General features: G+C 33.5%; 1 protein-coding gene across 2 annotated transcripts in view; it reads left to right on the top strand.

The window, feature by feature from the left end:
- The window catches only part of ERGIC2 (ERGIC and golgi 2), a 41,209-nt gene that overhangs the window by 19,840 nt on the left and 7,232 nt on the right, over window positions 1-14,137 (top strand). For both annotated transcript variants that reach the window (XM_042946171.1, XM_042946172.1), the window contains exons 6-10: window positions 1,063-1,103; window positions 4,763-4,864; window positions 5,805-5,900; window positions 11,255-11,310; window positions 12,189-12,287. In XM_042946171.1, the coding sequence (XP_042802105.1) occupies window positions 1,063-1,103; window positions 4,763-4,864; window positions 5,805-5,900; window positions 11,255-11,310; window positions 12,189-12,287 (394 nt within the window). The remainder of the gene's footprint in view (window positions 1-1,062; window positions 1,104-4,762; window positions 4,865-5,804; window positions 5,901-11,254; window positions 11,311-12,188; window positions 12,288-14,137) is intronic.

Genomic DNA, 14,137 nt, shown 5'->3' with positions numbered 1-14,137 from the left:
GGAAGCAGTTGCACGCAGCCTCTTGTTTGCCATCGTGTGTTTTACAGATGTTAGCATTTTCCTTGTGTGATATGGTGGGAAAAGGGTGGGAAACATGCTGTAGACAAGTTCAGCAGGAGTAATCAGAGATGATTTCATTGTAATCAGAAAGATGGAGGCAATTTAACCTGGAGGATATGGTATGTAGGATTTTGACAGACATGAGGGTCACAATTACAGGAGACGAAGTTCCCAGGTTGGTATAATTAAATTACCAAAGGCAGAGATGTAGAACTATTTGATAGAATGAAGGCTTCTTCCACTTTGATTAAAAAACTGAGGATTTTATAGAGAGAGAGTAGTAGGTTAGGAGCCGATTATGGAGGGATAACTAATATTGCTAAATTTAAAAAGTAGAATCTATATGCTTTGTTATGATTACCTTTATAAAAATCAAAAGTGGGCCTTTTTATTGCAAGGTTAAATTGTGGATATTGCCACAAAGCATGGAAAGCTTGCATATTTCCCTCTGATTCTACAAGTCACCTAGTCTGACTTTGAATTCATGAAGATAGTACTTAAATACAGTTTCTTGAATTATTCCTTATTTTATTCCTACATTTGGGAATTGTAGGGCAATTTGTGTAGCTTGTTTCAAAACTGTTGATTTCATCGTGGCATCTTTCTGGCAACAATGTGGGCTTTGGATGCTTGGATATTACAGTTGAGCTTTATGTTTTTCTTTTACAAAAACTTTCATGCACGTATCATTTAAATGATTTTAAGTCCTAAAATACCATTTTGTACATATGCCAGATTATCAGCTTATAGTCATTCCTATAAATGTGGATAACTGTAACAGGTAAATATTTGTGATCAGTAAAATTTCTTTATATTGGTTTTGAGTAAGAATATTATAGATTATATTTTTTCACTTACAGAAGATTAAATGTAAATCATGAATACTTGTTTTTATCAGTATTATAAATTTGTTACTTGCTCAAAGAAATTTTTTTTTTAAATTATGATATAAAAGCCAAGAGAAATTGACAGTGCTAGTGATTATGTTTTCCTTTATTTCAGGTAATATTTGATCTTTCACCACAGCAAAAAGAGTGGCAGAGGTAATAAGTGAATTAAAGTATTGTGGTCCATGAAATCTGGATCAAATTTTCTCTATTTTGTCCATTTTGAATTATTCATAGATTTAACATTTTTCTGGGCAGTTTTAGGGGTGAAATATTAACAGAATATAATATTTAATCTTTATAATTTCAAAAATATTGTCAAATTATAGGAGAGTTTTGTATAATGTTTTCTCTAGTGTACTTTGAATCATAAGTACATTTTAGTTTTCATTTAAAATTTTATTAAGTATTTAAAAATTTATAAGGCAATATGTGATCATTTAAAATTCAATTTGAATATAAAGGATATGAAGTAAAGGGTATATATTAAAAGTAAAAGCCTCTTCATTATTACTCTTAGTGCTGCTAACTAGCAGTTATAACTAGAGTTAAATTTCTTTTGTAGCCTAGAAATTTTCTGTTAATTTACAATTTTCTGTATGTTTGCATATTTGCTTATGTTTTATTTTTCCCATTACAAATGGTATCTTTCTATACATTCATTCTAGAACTTGCTTTTTTCTACCTAGCCTGATATTTTGGACATCTTCCCATTTCACTACATATAGCATTCTGATAAACTATAGTTCTTATTTAATTTGATTTTTATCACTGGGCATTTAGATTATTTGCAGGATTCTAATATTAAAAACAATGCTCAATGAAAATTCTTGAACCTAATTCCTTATATACTGGTGTGAATATGTGTAAGTGTGTGTAAGTGTATAGAAATGGAATTTCTCTTTCAGAGGATATTTAATTAACATACTGATAAGTTCTTACACAAAGAAAAAAATTTGTAACTATGTGAGATGATGGTTGTTAACTTATGGGGTGATCGTTTTGCAAAATAGAAATATGTCAAATCGTATATTGTACACTTTAAACTTATACAATGTGATATGTCAAGTGTATCTCAATAAAACTGTGAAAAAATACATTTTGATAGGTGATGCCAAAATATCTTTACTTACACTTCAAAACTGATAGTATTTGTTTCTACACAACCTCACCAATAGTGGGTATAACCAAGGCTTTTTTACTTTTGCCAATTCTGTGGGTGAAAATAGTATTATGCTTTTTTTAAATTAACATTTCTTTATGAATGAATCACTTGAATATCTTTATGGATTTTTTTTCCTGTTGTATTTCTTTTTGTGTGAAACTGCTCATTCATGCCCTATGCCCATTTTGCTTGGTTGTTGGTTTTTTTTTTCTTGATAATTTTAAATAGTCCTTTGTATATTAAAGAAAGTAGTCCTTTGTTATAAATGGTTCCCCCACCCCTACTCCCATGTAGTGCTGTTTTTTTTTTTTTTTTCTTTTTTTTCTTTTTTGTTTCCAGGGCTTACAAAGGCTCTACCTAATTTAAGATTATTGCCAAAACAAAAAAACAAAAACCCTTTTTCCCATTTTTTTTTCCTTTTTTTTCTTTCTAAGTACATTTCAAAGGCATTTCTCTTTTAATTTCCAGTTTTGCCATTTGGGGAGATTTTAAAATTGAGGTTGAAATCAAATGTAGTTGTCTCTGGGCTTGTAGCGCTTTTAGTAGAAAGCCATCCAGAGATGAAAGACATTACTTTAATCCAGAACTATTAAAGTGAGAAGCCTCCTTTCACATGGAATTTTATTCAGTGTTCAAGACACTGTGTTTTTACTATTAAAATGATGGCTGTTTTCCATAACAGAGGTTTTTTTTTTCATATCTTCATATATGGAATATAAGCTTAGATATTGGTATATTTGAGACAAAAGTTATACACAGAGTTTGCTGTCTTCAACCTCTTTTTCCATTGCTCAGCACTGAAATTGGACTCTGGAAATACAAGACACACATCAAATAAGAAACTTTCAGTTTCTGGTAGCATTAGATCCAAAGATTTTGTCTTGAGACGTGTGAATCTGAAGATGGGATCTGGTTGTTGAATCTTTGTAGATTATCAATTCTGCTTCTAAACAAATATTCTAGAATGGACTAGAGATACTGAAGGACTAACATCCTGAATAATGTACATATTAAATGGTTCTTTACCTTTAGAGTTTGCTGAAAGAGATGAAGTTTTCTTTCAGTTGGTATTCTGCTTTTTAAAAATATTTAAGATCCCAGTTAGTCTCTCTCCTGTAGCAGTAAATAAATCTCAAACCCTAGACATAGCCTTTCTGATTTCTGCTTTTTAGTTCTAGATTTAAGATTTATTCTGAACTAAATTTACAGTGTAAAAATGAATTGTTATTTTAAATAGACCTATTTTACCAGTGTTTTTAGTGAATGGTGCGTAAATATTTGATCTTTCACTTGCACTTCTAAAAAATGTTTATCATTATGGTGGGGAGTGAAATATTAGATTTAGGTTTGCTTCCTTTTATAAGGGTCTATATTTGTTTATAATTTTCCCCAAGTTTTATATAGGTAGATAAACTTTTTTTAAAAACACTTTACTTTTTAGAGTAGCTTTAGATTCACAGCAAAATTGAGCAAAAAGTAACAGAATTCCCAAATATCCACTGCCCCCCCACCCCCCGTGCACAGCCTTCACCATTATCAATACCTGGCACTACAGCAGTACATTCCTTACAATCTGTGAACCTGTATGGATGCATCATTATCACCCAAAGTCCATAGTTTACTCTTGGTGTTCTACATTCTATGAATTTTGACAAATGTATAATGACATATGTCTACCATTATAGTATCTACAGAATAGTTTTAGTGCCCTAAAAATCCTCTGTGTTTTGTCTGTTCGTCCCTCTGTGTGTAATTTTTGTACTTGGTGAGTTTGAACTTTAAACAGATGATTTTGGATTTTAGTTATCTGAAGACGTAGAGTTAAAGGAGGTAAAATAGGATTATATTTAAAGATACAGACTTATTGCTAAACGTGGTAGGAAATAACATGGCCCAATGGTAGAAGTGTTAGAGGGAGAGAAAGCTGTTATTCTTGGTTTTGTTGTTCAGAATAAATAATTTTATAAGTTACTGTCAACATAAAGAAATTTGTAAAAAAAATCTTGAACTAATTTGTTCTATGGGGCTAGGTATATTTAAAAAGAAAATCTAAGTATGGGTTCTCAAATGGATACTTTGTTTTATAGTTTTATGCCTTATATGCTAATATTCTTTTAAAAAATTACAGGTAGAGTATAATATTTTGCTCAGAATGGTCTTATACCATTTTTCTTTGGAAAAAGAGACACCATAATGGCCTATTTTGTAATGAGAATTAGATGCTTGTGGTATGGGTTTATATCCCAGTAATCTCCCACTTAAGTCCACCAAATCTGTTGTACTTGTCTTATTCTTTGTACCTGTCACACTTTATTCAGTACCCGACAAAAGGTAAGAATTTTGTAACAGCTGCATGCAAGCGTGAAAAAGGAGTTTAGATACTCAGGTGAGGAGAAGCTCCTTCTTAGTGACTCTGACTGCACATCTATTATTCACTCCATCAGCTATTAAACTTAGCTGCCCTACCTCATTTTTCCTTCTTTTAAGGAAATGACCAAAGAAAATTTGGTACTTTATTTTAGAATAAAGTCTTGTAGTAATAAATATATGGGTTAAGTAAGTCAGCTAACCATTGTTATTTTAAAAAAGTGTTAGCTTTCTTGTATTCCTAGGTGTATTTGTAACCGTTGCTTGTTGATGTTGTATGTAGGATGCTGCAGCTGATTCAGAGCAGACTCCAAGAAGAACATTCACTTCAAGATGTCATATTTAAAAGTGCTTTTAAAAGTGTTTCAACAGCACTTCCACCAAGGTGAGATGTCATTTTTAAATGTACAACTATTTATTAGGAATTGACTATGACAAAGTTTGAGTATTGGTTTAGTTCCTGAATCTCATATTTCTTAGAGAAGATGTAATCATTCTGTATGATGATTTCTTTTTACTCTTAAATTTATAGCCTGTGATATTGATCATCCTGATCACAAATAATATTATTTCCTTTTCATTTAATTTTTCTCTTATGTGTGTATGGCATACTTCCATATAAAATTATATTAGGTTTTAAGAACAAATTAATTGCATTTGCCATTATTTTATGAGGATGTAGAAACTTTGGTTAGGAGTTTGTGTTTTTATTTCACTTTTTTTTCTCTTTTTTAGGTTACAACAGGTGATATTTAGAAATGCTATAATCATGAAAATGATCATTTAAATTTAAAACTATACAGAGGTTTGACATTTGCTTAGGAAGATGTCATTGTTTGAACTTGGATGGCATGCCTTCCCTCATTCTTACTTCCATCTTTCTCTGTCCCCTACAGTGCCAGAAACAGCTGACAAAAGTATGTTTTTATTGGACTAATTCTTTTAATCTTTCTTCTCTTACTGGCCTTAGTCCTGTGGTCAAATGTGAAGAACCATGGAACGAATATATGTGTGTGTGTGTGTATGTGTGTGTGTGTGTGTGTGTGTATATATATATATATATATATATATATATATATACATACATATACATATATACATACATACATGTATATATATATGTAATTGTTTTTCTACTTTGTAGATGTAAGAGTTTTTATAAATGTGTAGACTTCAAAAAACTGCTGTTGTACTTTTGACATTTAAATCATTACCTAAAAATTGATTTCTAGGGATTCTTTTCCCCATCTACAAAGTGTTCCTTCCACAGGACGGTGACTGTGTTGAGTGTGCCATAAGTAATCCTTCCTCTCATGTTGTAACAGGGAAGATGATTCATCACAGCCTCCAGATGCTTGCAGAATTCATGGTCATCTCTATGTCAATAAAGTAGCGGGGAATTTTCACATAACTGTGGGCAAGTATGTTCTTTTAACTTACTGAAAATACTTTAGACAAGTTGGCAGCTTGGTTTAAAAGTAAATTCTTTGCTAATCAAATAACATAACTACTAAAGGACTGTTTACAATGTTGTGTATCTGCATTTTTGATATTTTGAAACTTACATTCAGGGCTTCAATCTCAGGATAGAGAAGACTACTAACTTTATTTATTTAAAATTTTTTTTTAATGTTTATTTATTAAAAAAATTTTTAACATTCATTTTTGAAAGTGAGACAGAATGTGAACAGGGGAGGGTCAGAGAGAGAGGGAGACACAGAATCTGAAGCAGGTTCTAGTCTCTGAGCTGTCAGCACAGAGCCTGTTGAGGGGCTTGAACTCACAGACTGCGAGATCATGACCTGAGCTGAAGTTGGACCAAGCTTTACCGACTGAGCCATGCAGGCACCCCAGTGTTTATTCAATTTATTTTTTTTTAATTTTATTTTTTAAATTTTTTAATGTTTATTTTGAGAGAGAGAGCACGCATGAGTGGGGGAGGGGCAGAGAGAGAGGGAGACACAGAATCCAAAGCAGGCTCCAGGCTCCGAGCTATCAGCACAGAGCCCAACGTGGGGCTCAAACCCACAAACAGCAAGATGATGACCTGAGCCCAAGTTGGACACTCAACAGACTGAGCCACCCAGGTGCCCCTATTTATTTTTTTAATGTTTATTTTTGAGAGAGAGAGAGCGTGAATGAGTGCGTGTGTGTGTGCACGTGCACATGAGCAGGGAAGGGGCAGAGAGAGAGGGAGACAGGATCTGAAGTGGGCTCTGTGCTGACAGCAGAGAGCCTGATGTGGGGCTCGAATCCACAAACTGTGAGATCATTACCTGAGCCGAAGTCGGACGCTCAACCAACTGAGTCACCCAGGTGCCCCAAGAAGACTACTAACTTTAAAAACTACTTCAAAACAAAAGTAAAACAGTCATGTTATAGTTTATAAATTAAATGAGCTGTAAGTGGATATGGATGAAAACCTTCTACTTGCCAAGTATTAGTAGCCAGGAAGCTCTTACGTAGACATTTTGTTAATTTGTTCATGTTGGATGGCATTAGGTTTTTGTTTTGTTTTTCCTTCTGATGATCATCATCAAAATGCAATCCCTGATGAATTTGAGACAAGTATTTTTATGTAGTTAGAAATTAGTAGTGCCTAAGATAAAGTATGTAGAAGTTAAGAAAAATATCAGACCACCTGTCTTCATGAACAGCACCAGTATAGATACTCTCATATGATATAAACACTTGGTAAAGTTCTGAATAAATAGATTCTCTGGCTCTCTCCCTGCCTCCCTCCCTCTCATTCTCCTTCCTTCCATCTAGAGTTGTAGAGCTGAACAGTTCTTCATTATAAAAGACATTTTTTGAGTACTTGCTGTGTGCATAGTACCATGCTAGATACTAAGGATAAAAACCATAAAAAAGAAAGAGAGAAAGTGTTTTTGCCTTTATGGTGCTGACATTCTGTGAGAGAATCCAAACTTTGAACAGTGAATTACACTAATAAATACTTAATTATAGTTGTATTGAAGCTGTAGAAGTATGGCCGATAAGAAACTACATAACAGGGTACTTGACTTACCCTGCACATCAGCAGAGGCTTTATTGAGGAAAACCTTTGAACACTAGTGAATGATTAGGAATTTTATATATAAAGGAGAAAGGGCATCCAGACTGAGGGAAAGGCCATAAAGCAGGAAAAAACGTTGCTAGAGATTTTTTTGTTATATGTGGAGATAAATAGAATAAGTCTTTTATGCAGTATTATTTCAGTGTTTACAATGATGAGATCAGACATTTGTCTTTCTTGTCCCATTCTTCTTGACATTTATGTTTTGTTGTTTTCTTACTGTTGCCAGGATTGATTCTGTAGCTGGGAACCTTAGAATTTCTTAGTATAGTGCAGACAATAGATAATAGCTGGCTCAAAGAAATTGAGGTTTTATTGCTCATATGGATACAAACAATATCCTACTCCCAAACTAACTGAAAGAGAAAGAGGGTAACTTTGACTAATATTTTATGAGCCTCTTTATCATGGCCTTGTTTCCAAATTTCACTTCTCTCTCCATGTGATAATTCATGCCATGAATAAGGGAGGCCAGATGGGAAAGTATTTGGTTTGTATCTTACCCTTATCTCCGGGATATCTTATGAAATCCACTCCTAATATTTGGTATTAGGTTTACCAAGTTCAATATTGATCTTTTTGAAGATCTCATTTTATCTTCTCAGATAGAATATCATCATTCTCAACTGTAATATAAAGGAGAAATAAAAAGAACATGATTTGTAACACGATAATATGTATTTCGATATGCAAATGTTTGAGCCTGAATACATTAGATAAGGTAATGGAGTAGGCAGAGGCTTACCACTTACATGTAGAATCATCAGGTATATATCAGTTGCGTATGCAGAATGAAACAGATGTATTGGCTGTTCAAATACCACAAATGCTATTTCTGTTGATTCTGAAATAGGGAACAACTCTGTAATCCTGCAAATAAAACAAAGTAAAATATTTTCTCCATTTCCTAGGAAATTTAGTATGTATTGAAACTACAACAAAGTACTTTGTGTAGCTAAATGGAGTTAAGTTCTAGACTCATCATTATTCATAGGTTTTTCACCTTTATGAATGCTGCTTAGAGTGTTTGGAAGTCATGCAAGATGTGGGACAGTATTTTTCTGTGTGACACTGTCCCTGCATTGCAGGGTGCCTTGCTTCCCTAGCTGCTGTCCAATAAATGCCAGTAGTGACTCCTCCCTGACAACTGTGGCAGCCAAAAATGTCTCCTCCCAGCCTTCCAGTTTTCAAAACAATCTTTCCTTCACTGAAAATCACATGGAACAATATATTGTAACACATGAAAAATATATGAAATTCAGATTTGACTGTCCAAAAACAAAGTTTTACTAGAACACAGTCATGCTTCCCTGTTTACATATGGCTACTTTCACACTACGAGGACTGAATAATTGTGGCAAAGGCTGTACATGACTCATCACTTTGTGCTGCTACTCGGTGTGCACTACAAATTATAACAAGTTATGACACTTATAGCTTGACAGCATTATAGATGCCCTGTGTATTGCTGTCCTCCAGCATTTATTTATTGTGTTACTCTGTCAGAAAAGAAAAAGAAATACGGGTTTCAGATATACTTTTAAGGCACAGTGGAGTGTGGATTATTTTATCAAATTTGACCTCAGAATAGGATGTTTATTATGCAATGACACTATAGCTGTGCTATGAGGATACAGGACACTTCAGTAATAGCAGACTAAGCACTCATAACAACATCACTAACTCTTGGGGAAAATAAAAATTTAAAAGGGAATATCTAAACACAAGTAGAATTTCTTCGTAAGAATAGAAAATGCCACCACATTAAGTTTAAACGTGACTAATTGGTTAGCTAATGCTAAGGAAAGAAAGCTACTTACTGGCAGGCTGATGGAATTGTGTGTGTGTGCACCAATCAAAGAAAGGCATCTGGGGAAAATAGACTGACTTTGGATGGTTAGCCTTTTGGTGGGAAAAGTGCTTAAGCAACTGAGGACCTTGAGAGCAGTAGCCAATAGTCAGTTAAAAAGCAAGGCAGGTGATACTGAGTGCGTTTCCTTGGCTGTTGAGTGAACAGGAGTTACTAATACTGTTTGTTGATTTTTTTTGAGGAGTCGATGTGAGTTTGAAACGATTGAAGAATTATTTGTCTGTGAATAGCCTGCATGGAACAACTATAGATAAAAAGATTTTTAAAGAAATTGAGAGAACATCAGTGTGTTGCTGGTAGTAAATATGTATGAAGCAGAAAAAGGCTTACGTATATAAATTTTCAAAGCCTGTGAAAATGTAAGGTGTTTAAAGCCTGTAGTTCTATCTACTGTATCAGTAGCAGTACTTCACAGAAAATATTTGAATTGAGCATGTATTATTGAAGTGATAGTGTTGATGGTGAACTTCATTTGCTCTCATGGACTTAAATATCATCATTTTCATGAACTTGTCAGAAGGAAAAGCTAAATGGTACAACTTGCCCTGCTACATAACGGCTCGACAGCTTAGTGGTAAAGATTTTGTGTGTGTATGATTTTGGAACTCAGGGCCAAGATTGAAATTTTTCTGAATAAGGACACTTGCCACCCATTATTATTGAGCACTGAATAGCTTTGGAAGTTAAGTTTTGTGCAGACTGGATAATGTTTCTCAATGAGGTTAGCCTAAAATTTTAAGCAAAAGCAGTGTTTATATATGAAATTCATATTGTGGTAAAGTTATTTCAGCGATAGGTAACGTCAAATGATTTTAAGTGGTTTTCCTTGCTTCCCATGCTTTGACAGCCTGCACTGTCAAAAGTTAAAACAAGAAACGAGATCTCCATTCTTATACTTGTATATATTTTGCAACCTCAAACTATAGTTCCTGAAGTGTTTCAGACCTTGATGCAGGTGCAAAGGAAATTTACATGTTTCAAAATCTATTTAACTGTGTACTTAAGGAAATTCCACCTTAAAATGCAAGTGATCAATCTGTGTTATGCAATGACATGCCGGAAGGAAATACCAAGAGAAGAATGTAAGAGAGTTCTATCCAAGCAATGAATATACTCAATTAAAAGATATGCTCATAGCTTAATATTTTCAAAGATAAAACATATAACATTTCATTATAGATCATCATAACACATAAATCTTTGTGATCAATTTTGAAAATAGGGAACCCTAACTCTCAACCCTAGTTAAGGAAAGGTTATCTCCCAGCAAAAATACCTGAACTACAAAAAAAAGTACTCAGTTATTACTATTACATTTTAAATGTCAGGGTACCTGGGTGGCTCAGTCGGATAAGCGTCCAATTCTTGATTTCGGCTCAGGTCATGATCCCAGGGTTGTGGGATCAAGTGCTATGTCCGGCTTCATGCAGGGCGTGGAGTCTATTTAAGATTCTCTCCCCCCCCCCCCCATCCCTCTCCCCCATCCCTCCCCATTCACACACCCTCGCTTATTCTCTCTCAACAAATCATTAAGAAAAGGTCGCGAAAAATTTTCTTTCCTCTTGTGTAACTAGTACATATATTTTCAGTGTTGCATCTTGGCCCACAAAGCCTAAAATACTTACTGTCTGGCACTTCACAGAAACAGTGTGCCAACCACCAGTTTTTTGCATGGCTGAGATGAGTAGACTTAGCAGTTTAAATCATAGGACAAACATGTTTTTATTATATATTAATAAAATTATATAACTGAGGAAAGATCCCCTTTCTGATTTTAATTAGTTGTATGTTTAAATATTACGACTTTAATCTTTTTTTCTTCCTTTCAGGGCAATTCCACATCCCCGAGGTCATGCACACTTGGCAGCACTTGTCAACCATGACTGTGAGCAGTTTCCTAAATTTTTTCCGTGAAGATGTCATTGAAAAGTGTTGTGTGTGGGTTTTTTTCTTGTGTTTTGTTCTGAGTGCAGATGCAAGGAGTGTTTTAAAAGTGGGCTTTTGTCGAAACAGATGTCCAAAGGAGAAAATAAATGATTAATTTATTGACTCTAATTCATTTTCTCATGTCTTTAAATTACCTGTGTTTCTACTTATTTATAGCTCAGAAGTTGCTGGGGTTAGGGAGTAGAGCCTCAGTGCGCGTTCTATCACTTGGTACACATTTCTGCTAATTTTTAGGGATAATGAAGGGAATGTGTTTGAAGTTTCTTTCAATATATAAACGTACATCTGGACACGTGTATACATATAAAGTATTCAAGTTTTGTGTAATAATTGTCATAAAACTTAGTTTTTAAAGTCTGTTTTAGAGAACAAAACCAAGTAATAAATTCCATAAAAAGTCAGTTTGTCACATTTAGCAATGGTGTGCATTAAAAATATATCTGATTTTTTTCAGTATTTGGCTACATGGACATCATTCCATTTGTTCTAACAATACACTCCTATCACTATATAAAGATTTGGACCAGGAAAGACTCATTATTATTATCTTTGGTTATGAAGATTAGATGTAATATTTCATAGATGTAATTATGAAATTTAAGATACAGCATTTTATCAGAATGTACTTACCATTGTACATTTAATTCCACATATTTATTTGTATTCTCTCAAAATAATGTGATTTTAAATACTATATTATTATACCTGCAGATTGAGATAATTTTATTTGAGGTTAGATAGGAATGTGAACCAATCTGTAATATGTGGTTTTGAATAATTTAATTTCTGTACTTAATTTTGTTTTATTCCTCTTAGCTTACAACTTTTCTCACAGAATAGATCATTTGTCTTTTGGAGAGCTTGTTCCAGGAATTATTAATCCTTTGGATGGAACTGAAAAAGTTGCTGTAGACCGTAAGTATTTAATGATTACTATTGGAATTTGCATGTAGGAATTGTTTTTATAACTTTAATATTAACCCATTTTTAATAATTCTCTTTAACCCCCTTGTAATAAACAGATAAATCTTTAAGTGGATTAAGTGATTGATAATTTTCTCTGGTAAGGTGTGTAAGAGAGAATTTGTCCGTTAAAAAATGAACCATAAGAACAAAATAAGAAATTAGAGTAACAAGTAAGTAGGAAAAAGAGTTGAATTTAAAAGCTCTCTAAATATATGAAAGGTGAATGTGCTAATAGGGCATAACTCCTAATAGGGCACTAAAGAAAGAATAAGAACCAATGAAAGTTTCGACATTATAAGGAATGTTTTCTTAGTATAGGTTCAGAGTTCTAAAATGCATATTTACCGTTATAGAAACCTCCTTGGGGAATTTTACGAACATCAGAAACGTAGAGTTATTCTAGAATAGTTTGGTTATTAACACAGTCAGAAGTAGTACATTATAGCATAGATCCCTTTTATTACTGTTTTAACCTCTGTTCCACTTAAAATTTCATTTTATCCAAATATGGATGGATTATTTTTTTTCTTTTTTTTGGATGGATTATTTTCTTAATTTTATAACAAGTAATCAATCTTGTGTTTCTTGAAGGTTTTTGGTTGCCTTTCCTCTACTGAAATAGTCCTATCTTATGACATGCCCCACCTATAGGACCTTTTAAGGACATGTAAAGCTTCTTGTGCTACTAGGAATTCTAGCCTTTGCAAAACTCTAATTAAGGATTTCATTTTTTATTAATTCAAATAGATTTATTAATATCATTTTCAGTATTTTACTCTTGTAGCATTGTGTTGTAATCAGATGCATCAAAGATGGTTTACTTAGAATCCTGGCTTACATTCCTGAGTATTTTATGTTTGTATGGAAATGCTTCACTTAAGGAAACTTGAGTGTACTAAATTTGGAAATGTGTGAGTAGAAACATTCTGAGAATTAAAAGCTTTATTCAATATATAATCTCCTCTTTATGTGTATGTTCATTGTATACAGAAATACACTATATGTTACTTATGAGATGATCATTTGAAAACATGTTGGTTAATACTTGGTTGCAGGATGCTAAAATGAATTTGAATTTTTGTACAGAATCAGTTCTAAACAGATTAATTTTCAAAGGCTGTTTTTGAGTTTATTCCTAAATTCACAAAGACGAAGAGACTTTTAGAGTTATGTTTTAAAATGCCACCAGATGAGTGTCAGTAGGTTACTCAAAGCTTTAAAGCAGGTGTGCACTTCTCCTTATTAATATGTGTTCTATTGGGCTTTGTTTCCCAAAAAGAAAAAAGAATTAGCATTACAAATGTGTTGTGTCAGGTAACCATTCCCTGGATGTTTCCCAGAAGTTGTGAGGGCATCACTTAGTACTTACATCTTGAATGCTGTACCAATTTGGACAGACCCATAACCTTTGGAACAATTTGTGACCTGCAACAAAATGTCATTCGACAGTATCTGCCTCTCCACCCCACCCTCACCCCCAAACCTAGCCATTAAGTTATCTAACCAATTTATAGCCTTTTCTTGAATTAACAGTGGCACCTACGTCTTCAGTAGTTCTCTGGCCACAGCTTCAATGCTTTCTATTTTTTCCTGTCATATTTCTTTGACCCTTTTGGTTATTATTCATTGTGCTTCACTCCTCACAGGTGGTACAATTCCCTTTGTCCTCCATTTTTTTTCCCAAAGTAATTATCCTACCCACGTGTGTAGCACCTATAAGTTATTGCTTCACCGCTCTCAATTTCACCTTTTTTTCATTAATATGTAATACTTAAATACCTTTTTCTCTTAGCACTTTG

Source organism: Panthera leo, chromosome B4, assembly GCF_018350215.1.
Source record: "Panthera leo isolate Ple1 chromosome B4, P.leo_Ple1_pat1.1, whole genome shotgun sequence".
In the NCBI taxonomy this organism is placed as follows: Eukaryota; Metazoa; Chordata; class Mammalia; order Carnivora; family Felidae; genus Panthera; species Panthera leo.
This window is presented reverse-complemented; position numbering and strand designations above follow the sequence as displayed.